The 15,760-nt window shown below is 38.2% G+C and overlaps 1 protein-coding gene across 4 annotated transcripts in view; it reads left to right on the top strand.

The window, feature by feature from the left end:
* Positions 1-15,760, top strand: part of TSHZ2 (teashirt zinc finger homeobox 2) — a 227,791-nt gene that overhangs the window by 125,289 nt on the left and 86,742 nt on the right. For 3 of the 4 annotated variants that reach the window (XR_009819839.1, XM_062009084.1, XM_062009085.1), the window contains exon 2: positions 9,905-12,983. Coding sequence is in view for 3 of the 4 variants with exons in the window: in XM_062009084.1 (XP_061865068.1) it covers positions 9,905-12,975 (3,071 nt within the window). In the remaining variant the exon portion in view is untranslated. Of the gene's footprint in view, positions 1-9,904; positions 14,289-15,760 lie in introns of those variants that run through there. The other variant, XM_062009083.1, reaches the window with a different exon arrangement.

Here is a 15,760-nt window from a genome sequence, read left to right as displayed (position 1 = left end):
AATGGTCAAAAGTCAACGTTTGTTGGCCGTAATATTTGTCACAAAAGAAACAGACTATTCATTTGGACCAACATTTGCAAAAGGATGTTCCTGAAAGGAAAATAAAGAGGGAAATAAAACACTTGATGATCTGTGTATTCTTCACTTGTGTTCTTTTTAAGCTGAAATCCCAGCAAGTGAAAATTCACACTTCAAAATTATTTGCAGTTTTTTTATTGCCTGGAATGCAAGATCAAAACAAAGCAAGAAGATGAGGAAGAAATATTTCATTAAACTCCCACCTTCTACTTATGTACCTTATCTAAAGAGATGTTAAGAGACAAATGATGTTGCAGCCGTGGTTTAACCAGCTATGAGTAACCAGCACAGATTTATGACTATTACTGGCATGTATGGCTTAAAGCAGATCTCACTGGAGCTGCAAGATGGCTGTGTATCCAAAGGGAAAATCCAAAGGCTCACTGCTCCTTAGATGAATGGTGTAATAATAATGTACTTTTAAAACCATATTAATATTTTTTTAAATAGGCTGCAATACTAGGTCCTTGTCAACAAGTTATTGCAAGGAGCTTGCATTTTATGCTGCATCTTCAGCTGTGCATGAATTCTGTGCTTCAATAAAAACACGTGAGGAGTGCTGTTATATTCATCTCTACCCGTCACTGGATCATGAATCTGAGTGCTCAAGTAGCTTTAGATTTTCTGTTCAATATCCAAGCACAATGCATTTCCCAGTGTGCTTCCATAGAACATGTACAAGAAGCAGCATTTTGCAGTTCAACAGGCAGGGAGGCTGGGATTTTGAAGAGAAAACGTCTGTTCAAGGAGGTTACCCATAAAAACATCTGAGCTTTGAACCGACCCTGTGTGACTTGCAAGAGGCCACCTCAGCAATCAGTGGCAGATGCTGGAGTTATGACAGTTGAGCCTTGCTCCGTACTCTGGCAGATTTTCTGTCAAGGCTGACTCATTTAATCCTTAGTCACAGTACTGAAATCAGGCTGTTGTTGTTTACATATTAATAATTGATTATTAAGTAATTATGGCTGCGAAGCATCATCATGCCATAGCATCTCTTTATGGCAGATAAGCCTATCTGTTCTTAGTCCAAATGCAACAAACTTAACATGTCTGGGTACTCCATTGTGTTTAGCCAAGCTAGTCTGTTTTGAAAGGGACAGGCCAAGAAATAAGCAGCCTTTAAAAAATAATAATCAAATAATTTGTCTCTCGCATTGTGCTATTCAATGCACTGAACAAGCATCAGTTATTAACAGAAGTAGTAATTTCCCACAGTAGCAGACCATACCTAAACACTCCAAAACAACTGTGTGAAGGGCTAATAGTAGTTGAAGATTTTTATACATCGAACATGGTAATGAAAAGGAATATGATTACATGGGTCTATTTTTAGAATAAAGATTCTGCTTTCATATACAGTGTTCTTCACTCTGATCAAGAGCCTTTCAGGGGAAAGTGTTACTCTTTCACTCATTTATTACATGTAATATGTCCAGCTTCAAGTGTACCCCACATGCATCGAAAGCCAGGGCCCAACTCTTTTCAAGGGCAATTTGTAGTGAAGAAACACTGTCCACAAGATAAGCCATGAGTGCAATAGAAATGAGTCAAAGATTTCTATATTTTTTTAGGATAAAAAGCGAGTGTCCATAAACATGATCCTCATCTTCTCTCTACTTATAATTGTATTTAATATAAATGTACTTCATTACTGGAGAGCAGTCTTCGTGGCCATACAATAGCAAACAAATTCTTCAGAAGCATCTTTAATTATTCATTTGACTGTACTATATTTTATGCTACTTTTCATAAATGTTAATCTTTATTATTGCCCTACCAGGAAAAAAAAAGGGAAAGAAATACCTGTTATTAAATGACCTATCAAGCTGACATGGATAAATGTTGGTAGCTATTTAATTGTTTCCCATCTGCAGTTTTATACAGTTTCTATCAAACTGAAGGGTAATTTTTTTAGTAGCTGCTTATTTTAAATGTACAAAACCCTTGTGTGTAATTCCATTAGCTGCCCTACAGCATTGCAATCTACAGTTTCCCTGAGGCTGTTGTGAAATATTGATGAAATCCTTGCTTTTGTGGCTTCCTCTGATACACTAAACATTTGTCTGATGTTAGTTGAACTTGAATGGATCTGTTCAGAGTTATATCAGTAGTGACTTCAAAGGCTGTAAGGCTGTTACAGTTTTTTTTTACAAACTGAAGTTTCAAAGCCTTACCATGTGGTACTTTAAAAAAACAAAGTTCATATCAAATGAACCAAAGTGCTAGCAATACACTGGTAAGACTCATTACAATTTCAGTTTACATAGATATATATTTTTTTGTGATTCTGATTGGTAGCTCATGCCATTTAAAGAAATTTAGGTTGGTCTTTAAGGGAGCTTAGGATAATGAAAAAGGGAAAACATAATTTGAAACTTGGATTTTAAATGGGGTAACCTCTAAATTTACAAAGCTACTCTGCTGTTTTCTGCAACAATAAACAGGACAAGAGACAAACAGAGAAAAAAAGGCAAAGAGAGACAAAAGTTTCTTATTTATGTTTTCATCAATAACTTGATTTACACTGGTGCAATTAAAATGACTAATGAGGAAACCATATTTGCTTCCTACTGTGTTCCTTTCATTGTTCAGGACAAAAGTACATTTTGGAAAGCCCCGTTTGTGTCTGTATTAACAATTAAATGCAGCATGTAGTGATGCTGTGGTGATGTCTGGCTGATTGATATCTGTCCAAAACTTTGCTCGCTGAGGATGAGGCAAGGATGTTGGTGCAAGGGATGGACAGGGCAGTGGTGATGCTGGCACACAGCAAAGGGGTATGTGGGTCAAGTTCTTTGCATTCAAGTGATGCAACGATTCATTAGAAACATATTTATTGAAAATAGAATCTGGAGAGTATCAAGTACCTTCAGCTGGCTGAAACAATGAAATTGTAAGTTCCAGGCGACTGTAGAAAATAACAACCAGAAATGTTTTTAACCAAAGGCAAATTATTCACTTACATAGTAAGCCCTCATGTAAGGAACTTGAACTGTTGGCTCTGAACATGGTTAAATCCATTTCTGCGACAGCTGGCACCTGGCAGTTCAGCCATTCAAACTGAGTGAATCCAGAGCAAAGCAAAATTGACTGAAGTTACTTTTTTTTGCAGTATGATAACTGACTATGTAAAACAACATTATCCTTAAAGAAAATTTTTCAAGAAAAAAATTCCATAGTAGTTCTGTGTCTGCTGTGGACTCTCAGCTCAGTGGAATGCATCAGCTCACCTCTCTTTTTTCAGTCTTCCTTTTGTTTGGGGTTTATTTTCCCATTCTATTTTTGGTTTTGCTTCAAGTTTATGGGTCACTCACAAGCCAGTTCCCTGCACATATGACTCCAGCCACTGATCATTTTCATTTGACTCATAACTGTGTGGGATGCAATGTATGAAAGACATAATCTGTTCTCCTTTGTGCTGCTAAGAGTCCCAATGAAACTCGTGGGTATTTTGCCTTCTTACCCAGCAGGAAATTGGACATTTAATAGAAAACTTTGTAATACAACTTTAATTAGAGTAAAACAAAATGAAAGCCCAAAATTGCTTCATTTCAGCATCATATATAAATAATAGTTATGGCTCCATGGAATAGCCTTTGCATGTTAAAATTCAGTTATGGCAGAAGCTTCTCCAAGTTTCCTTGCTCCTAAGTTGTAACTATCACTGCAACTATTTGAAAAACAGTTCTTTAAAAAGGCAAAGGAACATTGGTAAAAATGTCTCCTTTGAGAGGACAATTTGGACACAAAATTGCATCACTAGGATGATGATTGAAACTTACATACTGAGCTACTGCAACCAATTTGAATGCAGTGATAAGTAATCGAAGCAGCTAAAGGTGCAAATAATTTCCCATTAACTAAAATAATTAATCAGTCTTCTAGAAAAGAAGCAATTAAGGCCATTCAGCTTTTTCTGAGGTTTTTACAACATCTAAAGCCTTCCTCAGGACACACTTGGCTTTAGAAATCAACCTCACACTACCAGGACGTTTAGATGAGGTGACAGAGATGCTCCTTCATCTCCAACATCCATGATTCAGAGCTCTCTGCTCCCTCCATGGTAAGAATGGCAACCTTTCTTTATAATTTCATTGCATCTTGCAGAACTTATCAGGAATTTATTTCCCTGGTGCAGAAATTTTTACCATAGCCTAATAAAGCTCTGAAAATCTATAATTCACTCCTGTATTACAAATATAGTGTTTTGAGAGTTCTTTCCATGAAACTATATTGCATTTCCAAAGTGTTGCACTGGGTTTAATCCTGTTAAGTTCCAAAATGTCTTTGATCAGAGTTATGCAACAAAATAGGATTGATTTATTTATTTATTTAACTCAGATGCAATTTATCTCTTCAGTTGATTTTCAAACTGGGATGAATCTACAACTAGGAACTTCTACAAAGAACCAGGTTAAGATTTGTCTTTGGGTAGCTAATGTAGTTAGGCATTTTTGAGAAGAAGGAATGAGAAGTGGTCATTATCCATTATCTGCATGAAATATTTCAGAGAAAGAAACAGCTTCTGCCAAACACAAAAAGATATTTGAGCTGAAGCCAGACAAGAAGGAAACAAGATCACCTTATAGCACTGCAAGATTGCTCTACTAATGATGTTATTTCAAGTAAAACTGGAATATATATATGAAGAAGTGCAGATGGTGCATGGGTTTTACATGGATTAGCAATGTTGTTCTGGACAATGATTCACTGTCCCTTTTCTTGGCAGAAAATAAATTTTCCAGGCTTGGAAAGAAACATGTATATAGATTTAATTTTTTTTAGAAATGTTTCTTTATGTGGAAAAAGAGCACATTTGAGTGAAAATAGCATCCACTGGTGGAAAAGTTAACAGTCAGAATGACCACGTTATAAAAAAAAGATGTATTCGCACTCTACAACTCAAGGTCAGAAGTGATGTATAACATGATGCAAATTACAGGTTAGTCAAGGGTGCGAGGGCCTGAAAGTCAATACTGGATTCAGCATCACTGGGAGCTTGGCTCAGTGCTGTCTGCATAGTGGGGTCAAGGCTTCAAGGTGAATGTGGATAGTTTTAAACCGATAAGTTCAAAGAGATTTTTTTGCAGGTGTATTAACTGGACCTGCTTTCTTTTAGTTACTCTGTAGAAATATGCTAGAAATATCTTAAGAAAATGTTTCCCTTTTGAAGAATAAAGAATTGGCTATTTATTGAAACCCTTTTCCTAGAGAAGCAGGTTTCTTAAGTTACCTTGAATTCAGCCACAAAGACACAGAGGAATTTTTTTTAAAGTTAAAACATTTTAGAATTGTATTTGTGATTATTACCCTGTGATAATATTGTCCTTGCTGGTGTGATGATTTTGACATACACTAGCTTGTGAACCATCAGCACTGAAACCAAATACTGTTTCCATTTGGGAAGCCAGAAATTGCTTCCATTCAGTGTTCGAAGCTTCTGGGTTTTGTCCAGTCTTCAAGATGATAGTGAAATTCAGTCTCCTCTTTCTTCAGGACTGCACATTGCCCATCTTATGCCTTTGCCTGAGACTGTTTAATTTCATTGGGAAAAAATCTCATCTTGGAAAAGGAGGAAGCATTCATCTGGTTACTGAGTTTGGATTTCTTTAATTTTACTGATTTTTTTCCTCTAAGACAGCTATATTTGAGCATCTCAGAGGTTTGGAATGTCAAAATAAGCCTGGGAGAGAACTGGTGGGAAGAGAACAGGTCATTCAACAATTTATTATATGGACATCAGCATGACGTGCAAAATTGATGCCACTTATTACAGACAGGCACTGCGTTTAAAATGTGAGTGCACAAGCTTAAGACACCTTTTATTTATAAAATGCAAAGTCCACTTAAATTAATGTTATTTCTGTTAAGTAGCTACATCAGTTCATATCAAACTTCATGTCTAATGAAGTTTTACTAAAAGCTACTATTGGAAGGACACATGCATTTCTTGTACCCTAGGTTGTCTGCACTGAAGAGGTCTCCACTGTCCTTAAACTGCCCACAGCAATTTAAATCATTTACATAAACAGAAGTGATTTTACAAGTTAGGATATTGAAATGTGTTTTCAAAGCTGCCCAGAATGCTTAACCATTAAAATGATCTTGACTCTTGGTTTTGTGAAATTTTGATGCACCATTTCGATTGTGCTTTCTAATAAGTTACTTTTACCACTTTCATAAGATTGTGTCTGTATCTTATACAGACACAGAAAAAGAGAATTTCTCAGCATGAGTTACTCTTCTGTAAAGGTTACAGTAAACATGTCAATGCTTAATTAAGCAGAAAATTTTATCTGTATTGTGGGGGATGTGCAGCTGTCTGATACTTCTGCTTCTCCTAGTAAATCCTTTCGGAAGGACAAAGGATATTGTGAGGAAGAAATTACTGTATGTATTTTCCAAAGGAAAAAATTACCTTCTGGTGAAAAATGGGTTAATAGTATTCAAAGAACTGGTGCTGAAATGGAGAATCAAATTTGCACCGACCCAAAACCGTGTGAATGCTATTTGTTGTCTGTTTTGTCTGATTCCTTCATTGGATTCCCTCCTTATTTTTGTTTTGCTGGGTGTAATATGCTTGGCACTGTGATACATCCTGGCAAGAGGCCAGTGTTGCTACCTACGCTGTACAGCAGCTCTAACACCGCGAGAACCATGTCAGTCCTGCTCATCAGTTCGTGCTGCGTGTTTAACAAGGTTACTACTCATGACGTGTAGGAGCTTTTGCCGCCTCCATGTCCCTCCATTCTGCTTGTCCTCTTGAAAAGCATAGAAACTCAGAAAGGGTGTAAGTGAAAATACAAGGAAAGTATTATCTGGTTATTTAGGGAAAAAGTTTAGGGAGGAGGAAAAAAAAATGTGATGTTCTTAGTGTTGTCTTTTCTGCCTGCCTCAGTCTGATCATCTGTAAATGGGGCTACTAGTATTTTCTCTGTCCCAACACACTACTAAAAGGCTTGTTTTATAGTGTCTAACAATATTCAATATATAGCTTCTTTGCTGAAAGCACCTACTGAAGAGCATAGTGTTCCTACTTCTATGTGATTATTAGTTCATCTTACTAAAATGCTGACCAAGTCATTTGCTCATAACCACTGCTGTTATATTTATCTCTGGTTGTGATGCTGCCTGGTATCACCCTGAAGTAAGCAAAGCCTGCTGCTATAAGCTGCTGGGATCAGTGCAGGTCCTATGACCATGGAGGAGCATAGGAAAGACAACTCGTGGTTTTCATAGCCCATGCACAGAGACATCATTTCACTCTTCTTATACTGCAACTTCATCCAGGAAATAGTTCCTCTAGTTCATCTCTTTGGCTAGAAGGTAAACGTGTTGGAAGGGATGAGGTATGCATGCCAATAGACTGAAAAATTGAAACATGTATCTGAAAAAACTTTGGAAGGCTTTGTTCAGATGTTAATCAAAATGCTTCTACCTTTTCTGCCCATCCCTTTTGATCTGTGAAGAGGATATCATTTGTGCAAGAGTATCAAATTCAAGGGAGCAAAATGAACCAGGTTCTCAAAGAGTGATAAAATGACTTTTCTCAGAAGATGGGAAGGAATTGGATTTTAAACAAATAACAGTTTTAGAAACGTTGTGCTTTCTGAGCTTTTAGGGTTACTTCATGATTATGAGAACTAGAATTTTATGTTATTTTTACTTCTTTTTAAGGGCAGCTCCAATTTGAGGGTTTTGGTGGTTTTGGTTAAGGGAACACAACACAGTGCTCCTGAGAATGCAGTGCAGTCTGTAGGCTTAGCAGCACTGCTCTTTTACCTAACTGGAAGAGCTCATCAGCATGCCTCTGATGACTTGTGCTTCTGAAATCAACTTTTGGTTCTGATGAGTGGCTGTCAATAACAGTGAGTTGTTTCAATGTCTGCTTGCATTGTGCATAACAGCTTTGCTGTACCTGTTAAAAAAATTACACCTGGGTTTTGTGAAAACGTACCTGAAGCACTCATTCTGTTCCATCCCTTCTTGTGGGGCTGTGGGAGTGAATTGCTGACGATGTTGAGTCATTGTGAATTTATTCACTTACTGCAACAGAGCCAGTTCACTCTTAAAAATCTTCTGTAATTCTTCAGTCTGTTTTTAACCAAGTTATCTTCTGTAACTTAGGCAGAATTACTGCTGATATATGGCCACGAAAAAACCTGTCAGAATTTCTTAATTCATTTTTAAATTTACAGCTTTTCTGGTCTCAAGTTCAGCTAATTAATTAAATAGTTAATTTGTCAGAGAAAGTCTTTCTGGATTTGTTCTCCTTTTCCAGCTTTACAATTGAGTTCAGTCTACCTCTGTCACATCCCAATATTCTTTTGTAACTTCCAAGACTTCTTGCCCTGAAATTTATACATTTGTTTTTACTGAAGCACAATTTGCTTTTATGGCACACAGCACATTACTTTTATAAACAAAAGAGTTCTACTTACTCCTATTATCAATTTCAGATGTTGTATTTTGACATATAAATTATTTGTGTATATTCTACGACCAAACTGGGTGGGACTGTTGATCTGCTTGAGGGCAGGAAGACTCTATAGAGAGATCTGGACAGGCTGGATCTGTGGACCAAAGCCAATTGTATGAGGTTCAGCAAGGCTCTGTGCTGGGTCCTGTACTTGTCACAACAACCTACAACACAGGCAATGCTACAGGTATAAGGGATGAGTGACTGGAAAGCTGCATGGAGGGAAGGGACCTGGGGTTGTTGGTAGACAGTGGCTGAACATGAGCCAGCAGCGTGCCCAGGTGGCCAAGGGCCAATGCCATCCTGGCTTGTATCAGAAATAGTGTGACCAGCAGGACCAGGGTAGTGATTGTCCCCCTGTATTGGGCGCTAGTGAGGCTGCAGCTCAAGTGCTGTGTTCAGTTTTGAGCCTCTCATTAAAAGAAAAATGTTGAGGTTCTGGAGCACATCCAGAGACAGGCAACAGAACTGATGAAGGGTCTGGAGCACAAGTCTGAAGAGAACTGGGGATATTCAGCCTGGAAAAAAGGAGGCTGAAGAGAGACCTTATCATTCTCTACAGCTACCTGAAAGGAGGTTATAGGGAGGTGGATGCTGGTCTCTCCTCCCAAGTAACAAATGATAGAACTAGAGGAAATGGCCTCATTTTGCACCAGGGAAGGTTTAGATTGCACTAGATATTAGGAAAAATGTCTTCACTGAAGGGGTTGTTAAGCATTGGAAGAGGCTGCCCTGGGGAGTGGTGGAGTTACCATCACTGTAGATGTGGTGCTGTGGGACATGGTTTAGTAGTGGATATGGCAGTGCAGAGTTAACAGTTGGACTCGATGATCTTAAGGGTGTTTTCCAATCTAAACAATTCTATGATTCTATGAAGTGCATTTTTAGGTGATTAAATGACAAAAGGTTCCTGTACCTAGATGATGCTATGAACCAAGAAGATTAAGGCAGTTATTTTTCTTCTGTTCCTAGACAATTCTACCCTTTCTTTCAGTGAAACTAAAAACAATTTGATAGAATTGAAGCTTTTACTTTAAACTTTAAATTCTTACATATGAATTTTCCAACTGTCCCATTACAGGACAGTTAAAATTATACTCCCATGACAGGAAAATTATTAACTCAGAATCTCTGGCAGTTATAAAGAATTATGGTCATCTGCCAATAAAATGCAGCAACCTTCACAAAAAGAGACATCATTTGGTTTTTTTCACTTCCAGAGCTAACAGGCAATAAAAAGTTGTAGATTGAAACAGTCTGGTAAAGAAAATGCATAGTGAAACTAGAAAGCTTAAACTGTAGTATTCTCCTTTAACTATTTCATATATTGATATTACATTTCAGGTTATGTCCAAGAGGAAGATTTAAAGGAAGAGGAAGATATAAAGGAGGAGGAAGAAGATGATGATGACAACAACTCAACTGCTCAGCTGCAGGGCAGCAATGACACTGGCACAGATGAGGAACATGAAGTGTGTCCTGAGCAGAAAGGGAACTTCAGTTACCAGAATTCCCCTGTCAGTCATATATCTAACCAGGATGCAGAAAATGAATCATTACTAAGTGATGGTAGTGACCATGTGGCAGATATTAAAAGCATTTGTTCCAGAGAGCCACAGGACCCAAAAACCAGAGTCCATCCCAAAGCGCAGAATGAAGCACATGATTGCATGGATAAAATGACAGCCGTCTATGCCAACATACTGTCAGACTCTTATTGGACGGGCTTAGGGCTGGGTTTCAAGTTGTCTAACTCTGAAAAGAGGAGTTGTGACAACAGAAATGGCGGGAACAAAGGTGATTTTGATTGGCACCAAGATGCACTGTCAAAAAGCTTACAGCAGAATTTACCTTCCAGACCTGTCTCAAAACCCAACCTCTTCAGCTCAGTCCAGCTCTACAGGCAGAGCAGCAAAATGTGTGGAACTGTGTTCACGGGCGCCAGCCGGTTCCGGTGCCGGCAGTGCAGCGCTGCCTATGACACGTTGGTAGAACTGACAGTTCATATGAATGAGACAGGTCATTACCAAGATGACAACCATAAAAAGGACAAGCACAGACCTACCAGCTACTCAAAGCCTCGAAAAAGGGCTTTCCAAGACATGGACAAGGAAGATGCACAAAAAGTTCTGAAATGTATGTTCTGTGGTGACTCTTTTGATTCCCTTCAAGATCTGAGTGTTCATATGATAAAAACAAAACATTACCAAAAAGTGCCTTTGAAGGAGCCAGTACCAACCATTTCTTCAAAAATGGTCACTCCAGCAAAGAAGCGCGTGTTTGATGTTAACAGACCTTGTTCTCCCGATTCCACGACAGGGTCTTTCTCAGATACGTTTTCTTCTCAGAAGAATGCAAACCTGCAGTTGTCATCCAACAACCGCTATGGCTACCAGAATGGTGCCAGCTATACCTGGCAGTTTGAGGCCTGCAAATCCCAGATTTTGAAGTGTATGGAATGTGGAAGCTCTCATGATACCTTGCAGCAGCTCACAACCCACATGATGGTCACTGGCCATTTCTTGAAAGTTACAAGTTCAGCTTCGAAGAAAGGAAAGCAACTCGTTCTGGATCCATTAGCTGTGGAAAAAATGCAATCGCTGTCTGAAGCACCTGCCAGTGACAGCCCAGTGTCAAAATCAGCTGGCAAATCATCTGCAGAGTGCATAGCTCCCACCTCTGAACTAAAAAAAGAAAGTAAAAAAGATAAAGCTGATGATGCAAACAAAGATGAGAAAGCAGTCAAAACTGAAGATTATGAAGATACTCTTCAGAAACCACTCGATCCCACAATGAAATACCAGTACCTCAGAGAAGAAGATTTAGAAGATGGTTCAAAGGGTGGTGGGGACATTTTAAAGTCTTTGGAGAACACTGTCACAACAGCCATCAATAAGGCTCAAAATGGAGCACCCAGCTGGAGTGCATATCCCAGCATCCACGCAGCTTATCAGCTCTCAGAAGGAGCTAAGCCATCTTTGCCTGTAGGTTCCCAAGTACTGCAAATCAGGCCAACGATCACCAATAAATTGAGGCCCATAGCTCCGAAGTGGAAAGTCATGCCTCTAGTCCCTATCTCAGCAAATGTTGCCCAGTGCACTCAAGTGAAGAAGGAAAGCGGTGACAAGGAAGAGGTACAAAAGGACTATGCTAAAGAAGGCATCCAGGCTGAGCCTGCCTCACTCAATCAGAGTGAGAGAGAACCTCTCCTCAAATCTGAAGCCTCTGTGGAGCAAAAAAAGACAGAGCCATGTCCCTTGAAAGAAGAAGATAAAATTAAAGAGGACAGCGGAAAAGAAAAACCAATCCTCAAGGAACCAACAGCAGCTTCTCTTAGTAATGGTTGTGCTGCTGCCAACCATTCATCTGAACTGCCTTGTGTCAACCCACTCAGTGCGCTGCAGTCAGTACTGAATAATCACTTGGGCAAAGCCACTGAGCCTTTACAGCCTCAATCCAACTCCAGTCCCAGTTCTAGCACAATTTCTGTGTTCCACAAACCTAATCTAAATATGATGGAGAAACCGGTTTTATCTCCCACCCCAACCCCACCGAAGCCTGCAAGTGTATCCAGGCACTATTTGTTTGAAAATAATGATCAGCCTATTGACCTGACCAAATCCAAGGGCAAGAAAGCTGAGTCAGCTCAAGCACAATCTTGTACTTCTCCACCTCAAAAACATGCTCTGTCTGACATCGCTGACATGGTCAAAGTTCTTCCCAAAGCTACTACACCAAAACCTGCTGCATCTTCAAGGATCCCATCTATGAAGTTGGAAATAGATGTCCGACGCTTTGAGGATGTCTCAACAGAAGTCTCCACTCTGCATAAAAGGAAGGGCAGACAGTCAAACTGGAACCCTCAGCATCTTCTCATTTTGCAAGCTCAGTTTGCTTCCAGCCTCTTCCAGACATCTGAAGGTAAATATTTATTATCTGATCTAGGCCCACAAGAGCGCATGCAGATCTCCAAGTTTACTGGCCTGTCAATGACCACCATCAGCCATTGGTTGGCAAATGTCAAGTATCAACTTAGGAAAACCGGAGGAACAAAGTTTTTGAAAAACATGGACAAAGGACATCCAGTCTTTTATTGCAGCGACTGTGCATCTCAATTTCGAACCCCATCAACTTACATTAGCCACTTAGAATCTCATCTAGGTTTCCAAATGAAAGACATGAACAGGCTGGCTGTGGAGCAGCAAACCAAGGTAGAGCAAGAAATCTCCAGAGTTTCAGTTCAAAGATCTCCTGAAACAATAGCTGGAGAAGAGGACACAGACTCTAAGTTCAAATGTAAGTTGTGCTGTCGGACATTTGCGAGCAAACATGCAGTAAAACTTCATCTAAGCAAAACACACAGCAAGTCACCAGAACACCATTCACAATTTGTAGCAGAAGTGGATGAAGAATAACTCTTAAGGTATGCATGCTCTATAGCGAGTTTTAATTTCATCATTTAAAGGAGGCCTCATAAGACATTCATACTTTCTTAAATGTAGGAAAACAGTATAAAAAGCATAATATACTCCTGCCTCATTAATCTAATTGCATGTACATATCCATTTTATAATGTTTTCAAGAAGAGAGCTTGGTAAATGCATAGCCACACTGCTCTATATAGAAAGATCGTTTCTTATTAATAATTTCAAAGCAGCTGTTTTCCCAGTTCTCACTCCCTTTTTTGTTTCTGAGAATTAATCGTTTCACATTCTGTGCACTTCGATGTGGAATGCAACAACTAAATGTTGCCCTTTGCAATGAGAATGGAAAAAGCAGGAAAAAAAGTACTGAAACCCAAAATATCATTGCCTCTTTCAGTGCCAATACTCCAGTAAATCTGATTTCAATGGGGAAAGGAAGATAATTCAAATGTCAAATTAGCAAACTCCTAATTATTCCAAGTTTCCCACAATATCCAATCCAGTCTCAATAATCTACAAATAACTCTGGAAAGTTTATAGCCAGAAGTTTGGTTATTCTTTTGTTGATGTTTGGACATTGTTTTGTAAAATATTTTATGATTTTACACTTACTTAAATGCTTTCTGTTGTGAGTGGCCTTTTTTGTCTCATCATTTTAACCTATCTCTCCATCACTCTTGTTTTAATCTTTAAGATGTTTATGTTTTGTTTCATGTTGGTGGGAATCCTAATCAATCCATAAACATCACTGACTTCGGTGCAAGCTTCTGTGTAACCTGGAGGGGAGGGAGGATGTTCATGCTTAATTGAGAAAGCAGCTAGATTTTTTACAAGCTTAATATTTCAAAGGCCTGTTAGTAGGATACTTCTACATTAGTGTTGCTATTTTTTGCTGAAAGATACACCAGTCAAAGTACTGCCACAACCAATGTTTATAAAATGTAATGTAATATTCAGATGACACACAATTTTTGCATTTTTAATTTTACTTGATTCACAAACTTGAATATTCTTGATTTAAATAAATATGCAGAACATCAACTAAAAGTCCAAATAGAAGTTTTTTGTTCTAACATGTTTATTTCCAGGAAGACTCTGTTAGTCGTTCCCAGCTATGGCTACAGCACACTCAGGCTCTGCTTCTGTTCACAGAATAATCATGTGCAGATACAGCTTTTCTCCAACGTGTTCATTACTTGAATAACATTCGGAAAACCAATTCTTCAGACAGTCAGAATTAGAGATGTGTTGTGAGTTGTCACTTACACCACCTGCTATTGTGGCTATTCTCTAGCTAATTGAGGGTACAGGCACTTTGAGGATGAATACCCGTTTGTGTGGAGATTTCACATTTGTTTGCTGCAAATATTCATGAAGCTTTAAGAAACACTTACTGTGTGCAAAGCCAGCACCAGGACTATGCATCACTTAAGTTCCATTAAAAAGGCTACTTTTGAATAATTTAAACCACTACTCAAAGAGTTACTTTGAGATGGGTAATAGAAGCTATTACTGTAGAGTAGAACGTCAGTATTGAAGTGCAATAAGATTTAAGTTTTTCATACATCTTGTATCTGCTGTCTGCATTTGACTAGATTTCTGCTTTCTGCTTATTTTAGCCACCAAAATTCTAACTCACAAGGAGTTTGTTTTCAAAATAAAGCTAACCCCTTCCATTTCCATTTTGGCATTTTTAACCCAACAGTAGAATCCAATAAATGTGCCTTGTTTGTCTGACCATTCAAAATCAACACATCTGACAAAATATCTGAAAACTTCGAGAGATTGGCTAGGAAAAATATACCATACCTTGTTTCCTTCCCCACTAGTTAATGATTATTAAGACTCTGACATTCATAGTTTTCACAGGAGAGATATCATAGCAAACCAATAATTTGGGTACTATCAAACAAAAGCTATCTGCCAAATATATTAATATAACAGTTATTTTGGTACATTCATGGCTTAATATGTGACAAATGTTTGAGATTTGGTCTTGAAAGAACTATGTTATTACTGGAGCAAACCAAACACCCACCTTTATAAACATGTTACTATTTCTGAAGATTTGGGGAACAAATACAGATTAAAAAAAAATCTCCAAGGGAAAAAAAAAAAAATGGTTTCTGCATTGTAATAAACTGCACATACACATCATGGGTATTATTCAGGTGATATGTAACTACATAAATAAGGTACTGTCCTTCCTGCCTTTGGTACCGAGAAATTGCTGTCCTCGTAATACTCATCCATTTCTAATTTATATCAAGATGCAGGTTGTATCTTACCTTTGAAAAAATATATTTAAATTGCAATGACAGAGTGATAGCACTGTTATCTGGAACTGTAATTTTAGTTGGTATGCATGATAGCACAAATTGTATGAAATGATGGGGTATTTTGGATTGCATTGTAAAGATTTTATTACAGTTTTTGGAGCCGTGAGCCTACCGAAGTTCTGACTGTGTTAGAAGTATGGAGGCTGGAGTTTATTCATATGGTTTCTCCTGGAGATCTGCAAGCAGAATAAATCAAATAACAGGGATTTTCAGAGTTTACTTATTCTTACCATGTTATTTTTAAGATTCAGTATCCATTTGAATAATAACACAGACTAGAGCACAGTATTTAGAAACAAGAAACTTAAAGCAGAGTGAGATTCTTAAAATGTGCACATGCATTTGTGTTCCCTTCTTCTAGGCAGTGTTGTAGTGAGATAGAAATAAAAACAGGGAAAATATATAGAAGTAAGTGGAAGTAAAGCAGTGTAAAGGAT

Source organism: Colius striatus, chromosome 16 (genome assembly GCF_028858725.1).
Source record: "Colius striatus isolate bColStr4 chromosome 16, bColStr4.1.hap1, whole genome shotgun sequence".
NCBI classification, from domain to species: Eukaryota; Metazoa; Chordata; class Aves; order Coliiformes; family Coliidae; genus Colius; species Colius striatus.
Note: the sequence above shows the minus strand (reverse complement) of the source record. Positions and strands in the feature narration are given on the sequence as shown.